Source organism: Anabrus simplex, chromosome 10, assembly GCF_040414725.1.
Source record: "Anabrus simplex isolate iqAnaSimp1 chromosome 10, ASM4041472v1, whole genome shotgun sequence".
Lineage (NCBI taxonomy): Eukaryota > Metazoa > Arthropoda > Insecta > Orthoptera > Tettigoniidae > Anabrus > Anabrus simplex.
The window spans coordinates 28,324,898-28,345,078 of record NC_090274.1 but is presented as its reverse complement, the minus strand read 5'-3'; the positions used below and the strand labels follow the sequence as shown (position 1 = coordinate 28,345,078).

The following is a 20,181-nucleotide window of genomic DNA, read 5'->3' as shown; positions in this document are numbered from 1 at the left end:
GCCAGGACCAAACCCTCCCAAATTGGGGTCAGAAAGACAGCGCCTCAACCATCTGAGCCACTCAGCCCAGCATTTCAGAGTTGGCAATTATGACTGTCAATCTGATCGTCACTGTTAATACGGATCAAAAATGAAATTTATAGCATATGACACTATATTTATTTACCATTTTAGAACTGTAGCATTTCACCTGGCCAATTTAAAATAACCATCCTTCTCTCTGCATTTCTTTCTCCAGAACAGTCTTCTATCAGCTCTGCCCTATTTGGTCAGTTGGATCATGAGCTTCTTCTTTAGCTTCGCAGCTGATTATATCCAGAAGAAGAACTGGATGTCACTGGCAGCGTCAAGAAAACTATTCAACACCATAGGTAAGTCAGTATTTAACAACTACCAGTTCAGAAATACTGTACATGACAGTGACAAAGACTTTGCTTACAAACCAGATAGCATATCAAGTGATAGTTTGGGCAATATTTTTATTTGTTGTCACTTTCAAATGAAAGTTTTAGCTGCATTATTTTACTCCAGATACAAACAATAGAAATACTTCACCTCTCCCAAAATTTGGGCTTATTTTTCATTTACATGAAGAGACGCAGACTGATGATTCACCTGTACTGCGAAAAGAAATTAGATAGTGGTGGAAGGAGTCCAAAGTTGGACTGTGCATTGCCCAATATTTTCAGGGCTACTACACCAAAACAAACTATTCCCAAATAGGTAAATTTTCTATTTCAAATGTATTTGTGGCTTAAATAACCACATTAAATAATTAATCTTTATTGTTTGAGCGGGATTATTAGTATAACTTGAACATAAAAGTTTTGTCTGTACATTTCTTATGTTTTTCATAAGAGTAGTATAATTAAACTACATTAGATATACTTTCTGATTAACATCTTCATTTTGGATGGCTGACACAATCATATGATACAAAAATCAGGTATGTGCCAGTACTATGTTTCGCTATTGTGTAATATATATATTGATTAATATCAATATATATATCCCGTGTGGGGATTTACCGGTTACCTCCATCGGGCGCGTCCCATTGGAATTGGGGAAGCTCACTGGCTCTGCCGCCAGCAGAGTCAGAGGGTAGTAGGGAAATAAAATACCACCGTGAAAAAAAAACTGGTCCCTTGCCAGGGTTAGGGCAAAGACTGGTAAATGACCAGAAGCCAGAAAACATCTTGAGGCAACCTCTAGGGCTAACAACCCTAGTTGTAAAAGGATGGGTACCCGTCCAAAGCAAAGTCAAGTCAAAAAGCATGATGGCACAACATTTCAAGAAACATACCCCAGGGGGTAAATCTTCGGATAAATCCCTCGTCGTGAACGCCACGGCGCACGAGTCTCGTTCGGATTCTGGGGGAGACTCGACATCATGCAAGAGACGAGTTGGAGCGTCTCGGTATACCCCGAAGAGTCAAAAACTCAGGCCAAAATCTAAAACCTTTCTAGCAACTTTCAACATAAATTCACTTACGCAAACTGGCAAGCTGAAAACCCTCACCAAAGCTCTTCACGAAAATCAGATATCCATAATGGCCCTACAGGAAACAAGGTACCCAGATGAAGAGATTTTTTAATCCGAAGGCTACCGATTTTTCAAGAGCAAAGCGCAAAGAGGAATCCTCAATGGAGCTGTGATGCTTGGAACCGCGTTTGCTGTTAGAACCAAGATCCTTAAATCGGTTGCAAATTTCGAACCTGTGAATGACAGATTGTCTATACTCACAATTAAATGCGCGAACAAAACCTATGCCCTAGTTAACGCACATGCTCCTACAAACGATAAGAACAAGTCTGATTCAGACAAAGTTTATAATTTCTGGAACCTACTGGATGAAAAATTAAACAAAATCCCCAAACACCATGTCAAGCTTCTTTTGGGCGATTTCAATGCCCAACTAGGTCGTGAACAGAAGTACAAGAAAGTTATAGGAAATTACCCTGCTCACAAAAGAACCAATCCCAATGGCAAAAGACTGGTGTCCATTTGCGAAAATCACAACCTGCAGGTCATGTCGACCCACTTTCGCCATCTACCCAGAAAGCAAATGACTTGGCGTTCTCCCGTCCAAGCTCTCGGAGAGTTCCAAATTGATCATGTTGCAATCTCCAGGAGAAACAGCCCTGAGATTATGAATGTCAAGGTAAAGAAAGGCATCAATGTGGCCTCAGATCATTATATGTCTCTTATCAAATTCAAACCAATTCCCGCAAACACAAGGAAGACAACCAAACAGATCACACGCTTCGACAATGATAAACTTCGGCAAAGGGTCGAGGAGTTCCAGGAGAAGGCTAGACCAAATGACTGTGACTTTAACAACGCCAAAAGTCTCCTTGTTGAGGCCGCCAAAGACGTTGCAGAAATCAAGAGAAGCAAAAAGCATGCCTGGTGGAATGGTACCTGCGAATCAGTTCTCCAAGAAAGACTCAATGCGTGGAAACAGTACTACTCTACAAAATCAGACAATGATTGGGAAACCTACAAAACCCAACGTGCCCAAGCAGCTAGGGTGTTCAGAACTGAGAAACGTAAATACGAAAAATCTCTCATTGAAAAGATAGAACAAAACTTTAGGAAGAATGAAAGCAGAGAGTACTACAGAGCCTTCAAACGCAAACTCACTGGCTATAAACCACCATCTCTATGCTTTGAGCGAAAGGACGGCACACTGGCGATGTCAAATGAAGAAAATTGCAGCATTCTGGCAGATTACTTCAAGAATTTACTTAATTGCTCTAAACCGCAAAGCGCCATTGAGACCAAGGAACCCTTACTCAGGTACCCAGATTCCAGACCACCCGACAGAGATGAAAACAAGCGCCACATTGCCCATCTCAAAAATAACAAAGCGCCGGGGGAAGACTCAGTAGTAGCAGAACTATGGAAATATGCCCCAGAGGAATCACTTGATATCTTGCAAAAGCAAATAGAGGAAATTTGGAACAAGGAGACCCTACCCGAAGATTGGAAAATAGCTTTGATCCATCCATTACACAAAAAAGGCAGCATGAAGAACATCAACAACTACAGAGGAATATCTTTGCTACCCGTGACTTACAAAATTCTATCACTTGCCATCCTAGTGCATTTGGAAGCACAAGTCGAACATCAAATAGGTGAATACCAAGGAGGGTTCAGAAAAGGTCGCTCAACAGCTGAACAGATCCAAAATCTCAAAACGATCATCAGATATTGTACACTAAGGTCCAAGCAGTATGTGTCTGTCTTTAGTAGTCTGTCTGTAGTAGTAGTAGTAGTAGTAGTAGTAGTAGTAGTAGTAGTAGTAGTAGTAGTAGTAGTAGTAGTAGTACCAGACCTGTAGCTTAGATCCTTTCCAACAGAATAAAGATGGCCTAGGCCACCATAGCTCAATTGGTAGAGCAACCGACGCGAAATCGGGAGGTTGTGGGTTCGGATCCCACTGGTGTCTGGTTGGCCATTTTTGTTCTGTACTTAACGTCTCTTCAACACGTACTAAATGTACGTAACACGACCTAATAAGTTGAAAGTCGGTTTTGATTACAATGCGGTCGTGAAAATTCAATATTCATTGACTAATGCTTTCATTAACACAAGCCACAGAGTATAAGCTTCCTCTAATGATGGAAGAATACTATTCTCTACTAGATACTCTTTGATTCTCTGACCAGCTTCTGAATATACTCAACAGATGGCAGAATGTTCCTAATAATTTACATGCTGCTAATAGTAAACAATTTTAGTACGTACAGATGGGAAGGTATCAACTCAACTAGCCTTCTGTATGACCATTAATAAAATGCAGGGATAAACACTTGAGAAAGTGGGTAGTCTAATTACCCAAACCAGTATTCAGCTGCGGCCAAATGTATGTTGCACTATCTCGGGCAAGATCGTTTGAAAACGTTAAGATCCAGATACGGCCGAATGGACGAAGCATAGAGAAGTGTTATAAACTACATTACGAATGAATCAGTTATTATGTACTGGTAGTAAATGTTAATAAAACTACTGAAAAGGGAAGGTAAAACAATACGACTGCGACAGGAACATCAAGACCAGTTATTTGACCTATTTGTAAGGAATGCTGCGCAGCATCACGGGTCCACTAGTAAAGTATTCACATTCAGGAAAAAGACCCAGTTCACTGCCAGGATCCATGTTAAAATATGGTAGTGTTGAAAGTTGTAATTATTCGCTGAATGGTCAAAATATATACAACTCAAGCTCCAGGATCTTTCTACATAAATACTGGAGCTCTTACTTGTTCACCTGGAAATACCTAACATTCAAAATGTTGAGTCAGTTTGGTATTCTTGCCATTAAAACCATATGCTTCCTGGCTGAATACTGGTAAAAATTGCACCAGCTGGAAAGGTGCATTTGCTTATTTATTCAAACACCTTTAAAAGTATTTGTCCATTACAATTCTTTCCTTTCTTGTTACAAACACACTGGTTTATCTGTTGCAGCTCACTGGCTGCCTGGCATTGCCCTCATAGCTCTAGCCTTCACAGACGACTCCACTGCAGCGGTGGCACTCCTCACCGTGGCAGTAGGCGTAAACTCTGCTACCTACGTCGGTTTCCAGCTCAACCACATCGATATATCGCCCAACTTCGCCGGCACCATGATGGGGATCACCAATGCTTTAGCCAACATCATGTCCATTCTTGGTCCTCTCTTTGTTGGTATAGTCGTCACTGATCAGGTACGTTACACAGAAACAGTGTACACAAAGTGTAGTGATCTATAAAGGTAGGATTTTGCAGCCAGTACTCCATCGATTGAGCTAAGGTGACCTTGCTATTTCTGCTCTTTTGGCTAGGGTCCTATCTACAGGTCACTGAAGCTAGATGTTCGTACAAGCTTCTTGTACATCAATATCACACACACCGAGCAAGTTGGCCATGCGGTGTGAGCTTGCATTCGGGAGATAGTGGGTGTGAACCCCACTGTCGACAGTCCTAAAGATGGTTTTTTTGTGGTTTCCCATTTTCACACCAGGCAAATGCTGGGGCTGTACCTTAATTTAAGCCACTGTCACTTACTTCCCACTGCCAGCCCCTTCCTATCCCATTGCCGCCATAAGACCTATCTGTGTCAGTGTGACATAAAGCAAAATTGTAAAACTGGGCAACCATCCTCTATTAACACTAATCAGAGGGGAAAAAATGGAAGGGATCTGACACTTCGAAACATGAAGTATCGGCCAAAGAAAGACAAGGGCCACGAAGTTAGTGAAAATTAAAGACTCCCTAGGGCTCGATACCAAATACCACTGGGGTCGGCAAAGAACAAGAGTTGACCACGGGAGTTTGGATATGATAAAGGAAAGTGAGGAGCTTGGCACAAGTAAGTGGAAGCAATACCAAGACTCAGCTAAGGTCCCCGTGGTTGCCAACCCATACTCCCAAGTTATGAGCCCCTGGGGCCCCTTTTAGTCACCTCTTAGACAGGCAGGGGACACCGCTGGGTGTTATTCCACTGCCCCCACCCACAGGGGGAGAAGTCATTATAGAGGAGAGAAAACATTTGGTAGCAACGTCCGCTCAGAGGAAGTCAGCCTGTGTCACTTCAAGGGTGGCCCTGTAAGGTTGTAGGCTGGGCAAGATCCCACTTCAAAGACCTTCGGTTCACTACGATACTGGCTGGGAATAATATAATCAGATCTCTGTTGGTTATTACCAGGCTTGTATGTTCCTTCTTTAGCATCTTTCTTTAGAGTTTGTGTAGGACACTAATTTACCTTGCTAGTAGTTTGATAATCTAGTGTCAGCATTCTTTCCGAGTTTATGTTGACTGTGTTCTGTTTACTAACTTTTTTTTTTTTTTTTTTGCTAGGGGCTTTACGTCGCACCGACACAGATAGGTCTTACGGCGACGATGGGATAGGAAAGGCCTAGGAGTTGGAAGGAAGCGGCCGTGGCCTTAATTAAGGTACAGCCCCAGCATTTGCCTGGTGTGAAAATGGGAAACCACGGAAAACCATCTTCAGGGCTGCCGATAGTGGGATTCGAACCTACTATCTCCCGGATGCAAGCTCACAGCCGCGCGCCTCTACGCGCACGGCCAACTCGCCCGGTTTTACTAACTTTAAAGCTTTCTTCATTATTTTCTACATTACCATTCTTTCTTTCCTGTTTTTTTTTTTTTAATATATATAAGTAATACCACCATTGCATTCAAGTTCACTCATTGCTAGAATGAGAAACAGAATAAGTTTTGCAAAATCTCCTGCAACTCATGCTGTTTACTTCATTTACCACAACTGTGAAGTGACTACAATTCAAGTATTGAAATAGTTACAGGTTTATAAGAAAAATATAATTTACCTGTCTGATATAACAAGAATCACTGCAAATCCCTGCTTATGACAAGTTATGCACTGCACTCAACTGGTGTACTTATGTGCTCTGGAATGGTTGTCAAATTTGGATATTTCCATTTGATTATTTGTAAACTTTTGTGTTCTTGTACAACCACATGATATATATATATCATTATACACAGTGTTTTCCCCAGAAATTTTAGTCAGCTGGGTTGCAGGAAAGAGTAGTCAGGCAGGGAATACTACGTAAAAATATGAATGTGATCAAATTTCAATTTATTCCTTGCAGGGCCTTAACAATAATATCAGACAGGCAAACATTAAGTGCAAAATTAAACTATTTTAGTGTTATCAGGAATAAGACATACTGGAGTATTATGAACTTCTAGTGTTCTACTGCTCATTCATAATCATGTAACACCGGGTCTTACCATTCAGTTGCTGTGGAATGCCATACGGGTTTGTGACGGTGTAAAATCGAGTGCTCGGATGAGATTCCAGACACCACTTAATCAACACTACGTGAAAGTCAAGCTAAACATTTAAACTCCAATGTAATTGATGTAATCATGCTGACAATAATGAAGTTTTTTCATTTAAATAAACAGTTTTACAGTATTTACATTTTAATTTGGAGCATCTAAAACCAAACCCCATGGCACTACAGCCCTTGAAGGGAATTGGCCTACCAAGCGACCGCTGCTCAGCCCGAAGACCTGCAGATTACGAGGTGCCATGTGGTCAGCACGACGAATCCTCTCGGCCGTTATTCTTGGCTTTCTAGACCGGAGCCGCCATCTCACCTTCAGATAGCTCCTCAATTCTAATCACGTAGGCTGAGTGGACCTCGAACCAGCCCTCAGGTCCAGGTAAAAATCCCTGATCTGGCCGGGAATCGAACCCGGGGCCTCGGGGTAAGAGGCAGGCACGCTACCCCTACACCACGGGACCGGCAATCTGGAGCATCTAATGACTCAAATATATATTAATATTATGTAACTAGCACATATCTAGGTTATGTTAGCCGGGCGGTCCGTAGAAAACGGCAGGGCCCATTAAAAAGGTCCTACCGGGCGAGTTGGCCGTGCGGTTAGGGGCGCGCGTCTGTGAGCTTGCATTACAAGTCATTATTCTCATCACTGTTCCGTACTGAAAACAACTTTATCACTAAGTTTATACAAGGAGTATTTTATTATACCACCTATTCAATACAATCCTTTGCTGTGTGGTTAAATGAACATAGAAATTACCAAATTTTAAGGTACATGTTTCGCCCCTCTTTTACTGGGCATCATCAGGCTTATTCAGTCCTAAAACAAAAATTAGTCTGAGGACCTTATCGAATTTATATAAACTATTCTGTTAAACACTTAATAATATTGACACTGTGGTTCCTTATATTTAGAGTACAAGGATAACTAAATACATATATATACAGATTAAAATCAAATTTAAAGAATACTGAAATGTTCGTCTAAAAGAATTTTGTATCACATTATTTCTTAAAAATTTTCATGTCTGAATCTGAAATGGATTTTCTTCATAATTGCTTGAACAGTAAGCAACACTTAGGGACCAGTGTGCTGAACCCAAGACTGTCAAGGAAAAGGATCAGTGTAACACACCATGCGTATTGGGTGTGAGATCTGTTTTTATAAAACATAAGGGTATTTTTTTTTTTTTTTAATATTTGTTTTACGTCGCACCGACACAGATAGGTCTTATGGCGACGATGGGATAGGATAGGCCTAGGAATGGGAAGGAAACAGCCATGGCCTTAATTAAGGTACAGCCTCAGCATTTGCCTGGTGTGAAAATGGGAAACCACGGAAAACCATCTTCAGGGCTGCCAACAGTGGGATTCAAACCCACTATCTCCCGGATGCGAGCTCACAGCTGTGCGCTCCTAACCGTAAGGCCAACTCGCCTGGTGGTTAAAATATGCATAGTCAAACTGAAGACGATACGGATTAAGTTATCATAATATGTGTTGTGTAGAAATCTTTCTTGATAACGAGTACTAGTAGACATCGATGATGATGATGATGATGATGATGCTTGTTGTTTAAAGGGGCCTAACATCGAGGTCATCGGCCTCTAATAGTATGAAATGAAATAACAAAAAATTCAAATTCATCCACTGACCAAAATAAAATAAAAAATGTCATGAAGAATGAATGGATGAACATGAACCCAACAAAAAACAAAACAAACAAACAAAAACCAGTGGATCAGACTCAAAAAAAGATCATAAATAATATTATTACTGACCAAGGGACCACTTATAAAGCACAATAATGCTTGATGTCTAAAGGGGTGCAAAATCCACGTCTAAGGCCCCACAGAATGGTACATGTCGTGAGTAAAGTAGAACCATGGCATGTGTCATGTTGGGGTACTAATCAAAAGTAGCCAAGACCCACGGTGTTCCACAGAAGATGGCACTACTCACAAGGATTGCACTTCGTACAAGGAACGCAGACCTATGGTGTTTCTCACACAATGGCGCCACTCATAGCCAACGCAAACCGATAAGGTTCCCCACCTAGGTGTACTAATCACGGGCATCGGTATTCCCGTGGTGTTCCTCACATAGTGGGTACTAATCGCAGGCAACGCAGACCCACGGTGCCGCTCATATAGCGGTACAACTCACAGGCTACGCCCAGACCCGCAGTGTTCCTCACATGGGTACAACACACGGGTACTGGAAACCCCCAGGCCAGCCTCTTTACTGCTACTAATCACAAACCTATTCCGTACCAATTTAGTGGTACTACTCGCAAGTACAGGCAACCCATGGTGTTCCCTGCATGATGGTACTAAACACAAGTAGTTTCATGGTTGCAAGACAATCATCCCTTGGTCGCCTCTTACGACAGGCAAGGGATACCGTGGGTGTATTCTTCGTCGGCGTCCCCCACCGACAGGGGGTTGTGTGTTTGATCCGCGAGAGGTATTTTATTTCCCTCAAGTCCGCCGGCAAGCCGGTTAGGACCCTACTATCCGCCACCTGGGATGCGTCATGTGGGAGTATCACCTCTCCCCCTGCTACGCCAGCATAGCAGGTTCGTGGGGTAGACATTGGGGTGTTGGTCAGAATCGCTGCTAAAACTTTTCAAAAGAGTGAACTATAGGCCCATATGACAATTTCATGGAAATGTAATGCCCCTTGTAGATGTAGACGACTGTAGAAAGAAACGTGGGCGTTTCATTCACCAGATATTATGCACGTAAAGCAACTAGGAAAAAAAAACCGAGAGGTCCTAGGGAGAACACTGAACCAGACTCAACTGTAGCATCACTGTGGGCCATATCCACCTGCTTTATTTCTTGCTGCCCAGCACTACAGGAGTAGGCAGTCCGGCCCTGCCGTGTAGGGGGGCAATGCATCCACCTGTTACCTGGTGTTGCCGGGTTCCATTCCCGGCCGGGTCAGGAGTTTTTGATTGTAAAGCATTAATATCCCTTGCCTGGGGACCAGGTGTTTGTGTCGTCCTTAATGCTCCTTTCCTCACATTCAACCCTTTACACTTCCGCAATTCCACTTACTCGCAGGTTCCTCTCAACTGGTGAAAGTAGTGGCAAAAGATCTACAGGGGTCAACGCCACGAACAAATAAAACAGGAGTAGGCAACGATAGCTTATAAGCACCACTTTCTAAACAGTGTTGTCATTTAAATAGCATTGTAGTTACGACTACGCCTTCTTTCACAACATTGGCTAGAAGTAGATAGGATAATAATTACAACTGCATTGAAGAATGGAAATGAAACCTAAAAGTAACCTCCACATATTTTTAAAAAAATAGAAAAGTGCATGCAGAGTCTCATACAAGATCCTAACGAGCATGGGGTTCTAAGCAGCGTTGCCAACAGTGGAATAGGATTACCCACTAAACGGCTACTTGAAGACCACCAGAAACCACTAGTCCCACCGTCCTTCACCCTCTTAAACTTTGTTTAGTTACGAAATGAAAATGAAATGGCGTATGGCTTTTGGTGCCGGGAGTGTCCGAGGACATGTTCGGCTCGCCAGGTGCAGGGTCTTTTGATTTGACGCCCGTAGACGACCTGCCCGTCGTGATGAGGATGAAATGATGATGAAGACAACACATACACCCAGCACTCGAGCCGGCGAAATCAACCAATGATGGTTAAAATTTCCGACCCTACCGGGAATCGAACCCGGGACCCTTCTGACCAAAGGCCAGCACGCTAACCATATAGCCATAGAGCCGGATAGTTATGAAAATACTATATCAATATGCAAATTAAGTATATTATTTTAGTTCAAAGGTGAACTACACACACAGTCCCAACGTGTTATATACTTCGTATGCTATTTCATATGGCAGCATTGATTGTTTCTCCTTAGTCCTGACCAAATCGATAAAAGCAAATTCTTCACTTTGGGTCTCCTTTAGTTTTAATAATGCTCTGCTGACTAAACATTCTCTCCAATTTTGCATCTGACTATGGCAGTACTAAATGCAGCTGTGCAAATGTTGCCAGTTCCTGAAATGGATTGATTTTACTTGCATCACAGTATTTCATCACTTTACACCAGAAATGAACAGTGTTCATGTTTTGAGACCATTTCACAAAGGACATATTTTTCCAACTGTTATATTAATCTTAGCACTGGCGTCCAATTACATGAATAAGGAAGAAAAATCGACGCCATAACAACCTTAAGTGAATTTCACACTTGAAGAAGTGACACTTTACCTATGAAAGAAGAAAGAAAGGTGCAGTGAAGCATTCCTTGCTCCGTTATTTTTAAAGAAATTCCCTACATTTCACCTCCACCTACAGTTCAGGTCTTCCCCAGCTTGCCTTTGGATGGCACTAGCAACTCTAGGGGTCTAGAAAGCTAAGAATAATGGCCGAGAGGAATTGTTGTGCTGACCGCACAACACCTCATAATCTTGAGGTCTTCAGGCTGAGCAGAGGTCGCTTGGTAGGCCAAGGCCCTTAGGGGCTGTAGTGCCATGCGGTTAGGTTAGGTCAGGTCAATGCTAGGAACTTAAATTTGAACTGTTACATAATTGTACTCTTTATATCATAATGCATAAAACTTTATTTGGAAAACCATTAAAATATTCACTGACATAAGTATGAAAAACTAGATTTAGTGGGAAAACCACCATGTTGGCAACACTGGCCCTAAGCCATGGCCTAGCTGACCTGTGCCTTAATTTGCCCCTGTGTGTGGTAACCTAATCTAATGCCTGGTGTATGATAGGGAATTGGGTTGTGATATGACTGTGAATGGTAAAAGTTCTTAAATGATGATAAACTTGATAAGGATGACATGTTTCTTTCTTCTTCCAGGAATCACAGTACCAGTGGAGGGTTGTCTTCTTTGTCTCGGCAGGGTTCTACTTTGTCGGTAATCTTATCTTCATCCTATTTGGTAAAGGTACCGTTCAGCCGTGGAACGAGCCAGTCTACCCTGAAGGTACATTATTTATTGCTGCAAATTTTTTTAAATTCTTTTATTGCACAACTGCCACTTTTAGAAAGACCAAGTGTTCCCAGTAGCAATACAAAACTAAATCTCCATAGATATAATATTACTGTAGTAAATAAATAATGTATAAAAGTAATAATGGACACTGCTGGCCCCAAGCGCCCAGGCCATGAATTTTCCCTCTTGAAAATATGGGAACATGTATTATACACCCATACTGACTTATCCGGTATAGACCTGGACAGTCACAAGTAGGAAGGAGAGAAGAACTCAAGCCAGCAAAATGAAATACCTAAGAAGTACGATAGGAAAGACAGAGTGAGAAACGAAGGTATTAGAAAGCAAGACTGAATAAAAACCTAAATGAGAGAATTGATAGGAATAAACTAAGATGGTTTGGATATGTAAAGAGGGTGGAGGAGAATAGAATACCAAAACAGATGATGGAGATGTTCAAGGGAAAGATGCAAGAGGAAGACCTGGAACAGGCAGATTGATTCAATAAGGAGGAGTGCAAGGAGGAGAAACCTGGACTCTGTCAAAATGATGGAGGAGGAATAGTGGAAGGAGAGAGGAATGTGGAGAAGTGGCATAAATGCCCCGACCCGACAGGAACAGGATAAGGGGAAAGGAGGTGGAGGATGATTAATAATGTTACTGATTTTACATACCACTAACTACACTGAATGGCCAAAAGTCATGGGAAGACACTGAATGTGATGTTAATAACAAATTGCTCCTCCGCGAGCCCTCAATACAGCAGCAATATGGCGAGGCATTGACTCTGCAAGGTGTTGGAATCATTCTGGAGGGATCTGTACCCACGCATCCTGCACTGCTGTCCGCAATTGGTCTTGCGTAGTTAGTGCAGGGTTCATGGATAGTACACCAGCATCGACAGCATCCCATAAATGTTCTACTGGATTAAGATCAGGGGGATCTGGAGGGCCGATCCATGGTAACCTCAAAATCTGACTCCATGGTAACCTGCGTGTTACCACAGAGCAGTGACATCCTGTTAAAACATGGCATCTCCATTAGGGTACTCTAAGGCGAGAAAGGGATGCAGATGGTCTGAAAAAAATGTCCACGTAATGTTTACCTGTCAGTGCTCTCTGCAGCCGGACAGTGGGGCCTAATTGTGACAATGAAAATGCTGCCCAGACCAGAATGGAGCCACCTCCCGCCTGGACATAACCTTGTTGACATGCAGGATCCATAACTTCATGGGGCATACGCCACACTCTCACGCACCCATCAGCTCGATACAACTGGAACTGGGATTCATCGGACCATACCACACGCCGCCACTTTTCCATGGTCCACTGCCCTCGCAGCCCCATGCACGTCATTGAGCTTTTTGTCAAGGTGTCAGCAAAGGGACACGAGTTGGTCATTGGCTGGTGATAAATTTAATCGTAACAGGTATTTGATTTGGTCCTGTATGGACTATTCGAAATTACATGAGTGGGCTAAACAAAAGATAAGTGTTATATTGTTTTTATTCCTTGATTGGACTTCACTGATGAAGGGAATGCACAATGTTCCTGAAACATACATGAATAAATATTTTCAATTATAAAAAGTGTACTGACAAGGTTGACCCAACACAAACCATTTTACATAGTTTTTAAATAGCTTTCGTTGAAGCCTTTGTGGTGCAGTTGCCTCCTTATAGTTCTGGTAGAAATGGATTCCTGACTCCCAACATTCAAATGTGCGGTAATCTGACTCTCAGTAGCCCATCGAGCACCCAGTGTGGTTCTGTGGAGGCAATGTAATGTCCGTCTGTTAAACACCTGTGGTCTACCCATGCGGCGATTTACGCGGGTGTTAAATGTTCTCTCTGCAAAACCCGAATTTGCATGTAATCTCAGCAATGCTATGACCCATGCGCCATGCACTGATGATCATCCCACGTTCAAAGTCCGTTAACTCGCGACACGTGTCTGACAGACTGCTCAGCTATGCCACAGCTAGCAGCAACACTCAATGGTCATATATAGCACATTTTCTAATGGGACCCCCCTTGCCATGACTTTTGACCATGCAGTGTATATTCATGGCAATGACAAGGTGTCAGAATTTTGCCCTACAGGAGTTCTTTCGCATGTTGGTAAATCTATCAATAGCAAGCTGGCATATTTCAGTATCTTCATATACAGTCGGACAGAGTCTGGATGGAATCCCAACTTGGGTTCAAAAAGTTAGCAAAGTACATCTGAACCACTCAGCGCAGTTTAATAATTAAAAGTAAGTAAATAAATTACAGAAGTGCACAGGGTGTTCCCAAACATGTGGGAAGTAATCTGAGGGGTGGATAGTACACCCCAAAAAAATAAAACACGAACTGTCCCTATGCACATACGCTCTACTGTCAATTGTTTATGAACTAAGCCTGTTCTAGTTATTAGTTAGAATGAGAGGGATAATTCATATTTAGGATTAAGTTTGGAGTCAGGCTGCCATTACAGGCATTACAGTAGTTCACCAGCATGTTGAACAAGATTGCCACCGAATATGTGCAATGCTTGGAGCATTCGCACATGTCTGACAATCAATGAGGCTAATATACAAAATTCTCTTGAAAAAGAAAAAAAAAGAAAAAAAAAAAAAGAAGTAAAAATTCACCTTAGTTCAATACAGTTCTATATAGCCTATATTAAAACACACTTAAAAGGTCATGATTAAAAAGCTTTGGTACATGTTTCTGCCAAATATTTAGGCCTTCTTCAGCCTCATATAAAACAATGAGTAGAAAAACGTATGGTGAAAAGTTAAAAATAATTAAAATTAACAAAAAGTATCATATGAAAATGTCCATCTTGATGAAAATGGTTATAAGTCTTTTTTTCAAAAAATGTATGTCTAGGTTCTTCATGAATCAATTCTTGAATGTTGGGGACTAATATTCTTCTTATGTAAATCTAACAATGTTAAAAACTCAGGACAACCACTGGGAATTAATTAAAGCAGCGTACTTGATGGAAGAATAAAAGTGTATAAATAGGGTTTCCTTTTTTAAGTCAACATGGCCAGAAAAAAATGACGTCAAAAAACAGGTGTGGCGTTCTATTAATCTATAAAGAAAACAAATAAGAATATAAAGGTATAGCATAGTAAAAGAGAAGAAAGGAAAAGAAAAAGAATGAATGAGCAAGTGAAAATCATGCAAAGGATAAAAAAAATGTGACTTACTGCTTATTGAAGATTGAATGTAGAATGTAAATAAAGTGTGTGCTAGGCTGTTAGGTGGGATCAGCTGTCAGCCAAGGAGAACAGTAGAAGTGAGGAGGAGGAGGACCCGAGAAAGAAAGGGAGGAGTTTAGCAGGGAGAGTTTTTGAGATGCAGGAGAGATTTTAGCTTTTTTACGTTTATTCAAGATAATTATTAAAGCTTCAAAAAGAATGTTGGGACTGCCCTGAAATGTCATTTAACATGAGATGAACACAAGACTGAAAAACTGTAATCAATGAGGTGGTTTGTTCAGGCATATGGTGGATACACTGAGCAATTCTTGTATTAGAATCTGGTATCCCTGCTGGTGCACCATCTTGGGATGTGCCAGGTAAGGCTATTACCAATACTTCCCATTCAAAGTGAGAAAGTCTGTAACTTGGAAACGATAAACTGTACGGCATATGTTCATAAGAACATTTTGTGTTGTTTTGAGCTGTACTATCCACTGTATTTTGTTCCAGCTTATACTAATATTAGTACTACTATCATTGTACGACCTCCTACCCAACTGCCAGTGTTCTGAGATGACACAGCCTGGGTAACTTATGTATTAATTTCAAAGTTTAATTCTCTAGTTACCTGCTACCAGATGCTCCTGTGAGCGAGAATGAAGATGTGTGAAGACAGATTAGAATGCCGAGGGAATCGAGCAAAATGTGAATCTCCAGAATGTTTTAAACAGGGTTCTTCAGAAATTCACTGACCTCAACTGGGATATTGGGTACAAGATGCTAACAGGCTACCCACTCTACCACCAGTGCCAACTACCACCTAATGAAACTAACATTTGTGGCAATTTCATTGTCAGTAGAATGCTATAAGGCCATTAATTTCTATTTCCTTCTGTTTCAGATGCAGTTAAGGATCAGACAACCGAATCTAGAAGTGATAAAGAAAAAGAATGACAACGGATATAGTGCCCAAGAAACTAATAACTATATCGCGGCAATTTTATTGCTTATTTATTCTTAAGACGCTTAGAAGACTGGAGGATCTGCAGGGATTATTCATTTGTATTCACCAGTGATAAACTGCATGTGTTGAAGTGGAATGGAGCGAGTGGAGAACAATTTTTATGAACAACAAAAATGCATAACGTCTCCAGAGACATAATTTAACACCAAAGAGCCAAATGCGATACTGTGTGTCACCCTTTCTCCAAATCTTCCATTCTCCATGTGGAGATTGGAGGACTTGGTTTTGAATCCTGGGAGCTTTCATCTCTTTTGCCTTTGATTATTATAAAGGAGGTTTATAAGATGTGTTAAGTTTAGCAGAATAATCCTCTGGGTAAGAAGAGTACAAAATATTAATTTACTAGCCATAAGCCCATAAAAGGTTAAGGGTGCAGTCTGCAGGTCATTATGCAGTGAACTCTTGATTTACCCATTCAGACCAAGAATCCAGTCATTATCATCATCATCATCATACACATTCACTCGCTGGCGAGTATAATTCAGAGATGAGTCTTGGGTGAAGGGAGAAAAGGGCCTCTTCACCACCCCACCCCCCCCCGTTTCCTGCCCCCCAAATCTAAACATTAAATTACCAATAACATACAGTCATCATCTTCTTTGCATTTATCCTGCAATGGAGCAGAGTCCGCTGTTTTGCAAGTCAATCTCCACTTGGTTCTATTAAGCACATCATTTGGAACAAGATAAACATAGCGCATGTCTTCTTGAAGGCGAGCAAGTCACTGCTTCTTGGGTCAACCATGTGGCCTATTTCCAGATGGCGTGATGCAAAGGGCCATCTGTTTAATAGATGAACCTTCTCTATGCATTACGTAGCCATACCACCGAAATCGGGTCTCAAGCATCTTGTCTACGACCGGGGCAACTCCCATGATTTTCCGGATTTCTAGGATGGTGACATAATCTAGCCGGGTCAGTCCAAGTGACCAACAAAGCACACGCATCTCCATGACATGAAGTGCTTGCTCGTGCTTGACTGTTGGTGGCCAGCATTCAGAGCCATACAGAGTGACTGGGCGAACAACAATCCTGTAAACCTTGGACTTCAGGTGGATTGGTATCTGAAGATCACAGAGAAAAAAACTTCTATAATTATGTCATTCTTTTCTGCAATTTCTTTTATCGGACTCTTGCCTTCGTCACTCTTGTTCAAAATGTTCTGGACCCTCAAGGACAAGACTTCGCTACATCAGCCTATCAGGTGATGGCAATTTTTTAAATAATAATAATAATAATAATAATAATAATAATAATAATAATAATAATAATAATAATAATAATAATAATAATAATAATAATAATAATTAGGTTTTTTAATTAGGAGGTGAAAACCTAGCTAAGAAAATTCAAGTAATTCTTGAAGATCTGGATTATGAAGAAAATTCCTGAAGACTGGAAATGTACCCTTATTCACCCACTCCACAAAAAAGGGGACAAAATGGACATTAAACATTACAGAGGAAATATCCTTACTATCAGTTGTGTACAAAATTCTCTCTAAAGACCTACTCATAAGACTCAAAAACAAACTGAACACCTAATTGCATAGGCTAATTGAAGCCACCGGCAGTGCCAATGTACTATGGGAGACTTTGTCTCATTACCAAAAATTGATGCCTGCTTGGCCATCAGATGATATACATGTTGATTCCCATAGGGAAAACTGGCAACCAGGAATGAGTTAGCTGGAAAATTTATAACGTCCAATCTATCTATCTAGGTATTCTGCCTTATGGTATTAAAAATTTACTCATTCAGAACAAATATTTCAGATTCCCTATGGGAATCAACATCTATATCAACTGTTCTATTGCCATAGACAGAACATAATTATCGAAAACTAAAATGTATTCATTTGAAAGAGATTGGCAACTGAGGGCCTCTAATCAGAAAATCAAATTTGAGCTAAATTATCATCTTTTAGGCAACAAGTGGGGGAAAAGTCAGGTCTGAATGGGTGAAATCGGATAGGAGCCAATCCGAGTTCCCAAATGACAAATGACACAGTTGTGCTAATGGAAAACGAGAGTATTTTACTGAATATAGTGAAGTTTGTATAATTAATCGTGTACCGGTACTTCATTACTTTGAATCAAAGAAGATCAGTCTATTTCTTAGACTTAAACCATTATATTTTGTATATATTGTAAATAAAGTTATATGTACCTGTAGGTACCCACTTCGTGTACTACTACATTAATTATTCCCATGTTTAAAGAGGTAAGTATTGTGAATCCTGTATGATACCGTAGGATACTTCACATCGAACTTTAGGTCACTAAAGCACACGGTTATCAGTAAAAGCATCACATTACGTCTATCAATCAATCAATCAATCAATACTGATCCGCATTTAGGGCAGTCGCCCAGGTGGCAGATTCCCTATCTGTTGTTTTCCTAGCCTTTTCTTAAATGATTGCAAAGAAATTGGAAATTTATTGAACATCTCCCTTGGTAAGTTATTCCAATCCTTAACTCCCCTTCCTATAAACGAATATTTGCCCCAATTTGTCCTCTTGAATTCCAACTTTATCTTCATATTGTGATCTTTCCTACTTTTAAACACATCACTCAGACTTATTCGTCTACTGATGTCCTCCCACGCCATCTCTTCTCTGACAGCTCGGAACAAGCAGCTCGTCTCCTTTCTCCCAAGTCTTCCCAGCCCAAACTTTGCAACATTTTTGTAACGCTACTCTTTTGTCTGAAATCACCCAGAACAAATCGAGCTGCTTTTCTTCAGATTTTTTTTTCAGTTCCTGAATCAAGTAATCCTGGTGAGGGTCCCATACACTGGAACCATACTCTAGTTGGGGTCTCACCAGAGACAAATATGCTCTCTCCTTTACATCCTTACTACAACTCCTAAATACCCTCATAACCATGTGCAGAGATCTGTACCCTTTATTTACAATCATATTTATGTGATTACCCCCAATGAAGATCTTTCCTTATAGTAATACCTAGGTATTTACAATGATCCCCAAAGGGAACTTTCACCCCATAAACGCAGTGATTAAAACTGAGAGGACTTTTCCTATTGTGAAACTCACAACCTGACTTTTATCCCCGTTTATCATCATACCATTGCTTACTGTCCATCTCACAACACTTAAGTCATTTTGCTGTTGCTCACAATCTTGTAACTTATTTATTACTCTGTACAGAATAACATCATCTGCAAAAAGCCTTATCTCTGATTCCATTTCTTTACACATATCATTGATATATATAAGAAAACTTAAAGGTCCAATAATACTGCCTTGAGGAATTCCCCTCTTAATTATTACAGGGACAGATAAAGCTTCACCTACTCTAATTCTCTGAGTTCTATTTTCTAGAAACAGAGCCACCCATTCAGTCACTCTTTTGTCAAGTCCAATTGCACTCATTTTTACCAGTAGTCTCCCATGATCTTAGACAGGTCAATCGCGATACAGTCCAATTGACCTCCTGAATCCAGGATATCTGCTATATCTTGCTGGAATCCTACAAGTCGGGCTTCAGTGAAATAACCTTTCCTAAACCCAAACTGCCTTCTATCAAACCAGTTATTAATTTTGCAAACATGTCTTATATAATCAAAAAGAATGCTTTCCCAAAGCTTACATACAATGCATGTCAAACTGACTGGCCTGCAATTTTCAGCTTTATGTCTATCACCCTTTCCTTTATATACAGGGGCTACTATAGCAACTCTCCATTTAGCTGGTAAAGTTCCTTCATGCAAAAAGTTATCAAACAAGTACTTCAGATATGGTACTATATCCCAACCCACTGTCTTTAGTATATCCACCAAAACCTTATCAATTCCAGCTACTTTTTTAGTTTTCAACTTTTGTATCTTACTGTAAATATCATTGCTGTCATAGGTAAATTTTAATACTTCTTTAGTATTAGTCACTTCCTCTATCTGGACGTTATCCTTGTAACCAACACTCTTTACATACTGCTGACTGAATACAAATTACAAATATCCTTTAAGAAAACTGAGATCATGCGAATGAAACCCCTTGACATAAACGAAGTCATCATAAATGATCAAAACATTAACATAGTTCTACAATTTAAATACCTTGGAGAAATCATTATGCACCACTTACGTGAGAAAGCAAGGTGGATAAATAGAACCAACAAAATGAAAAAAAAAAAAAAC

The 20,181-nt window shown here is 40.7% G+C and overlaps 1 protein-coding gene across 1 annotated transcript in view; it reads left to right on the top strand.

Moving 5' to 3' along the window:
• Positions 1-18,200, top strand: part of LOC136881906 (putative inorganic phosphate cotransporter) — a 106,929-nt gene extending 88,729 nt beyond the window's left edge. The window contains exons 7-10 of the mRNA XM_067154349.2: positions 239-371; positions 4,474-4,712; positions 11,669-11,795; positions 15,901-18,200. Of these exons, the coding sequence (XP_067010450.1) occupies positions 239-371; positions 4,474-4,712; positions 11,669-11,795; positions 15,901-15,953 (552 nt within the window). The 3' untranslated portion in view covers positions 15,954-18,200. The remainder of the gene's footprint in view (positions 1-238; positions 372-4,473; positions 4,713-11,668; positions 11,796-15,900) is intronic.
• The last annotated feature ends 1,981 nt before the right edge of the window (positions 18,201-20,181 follow it).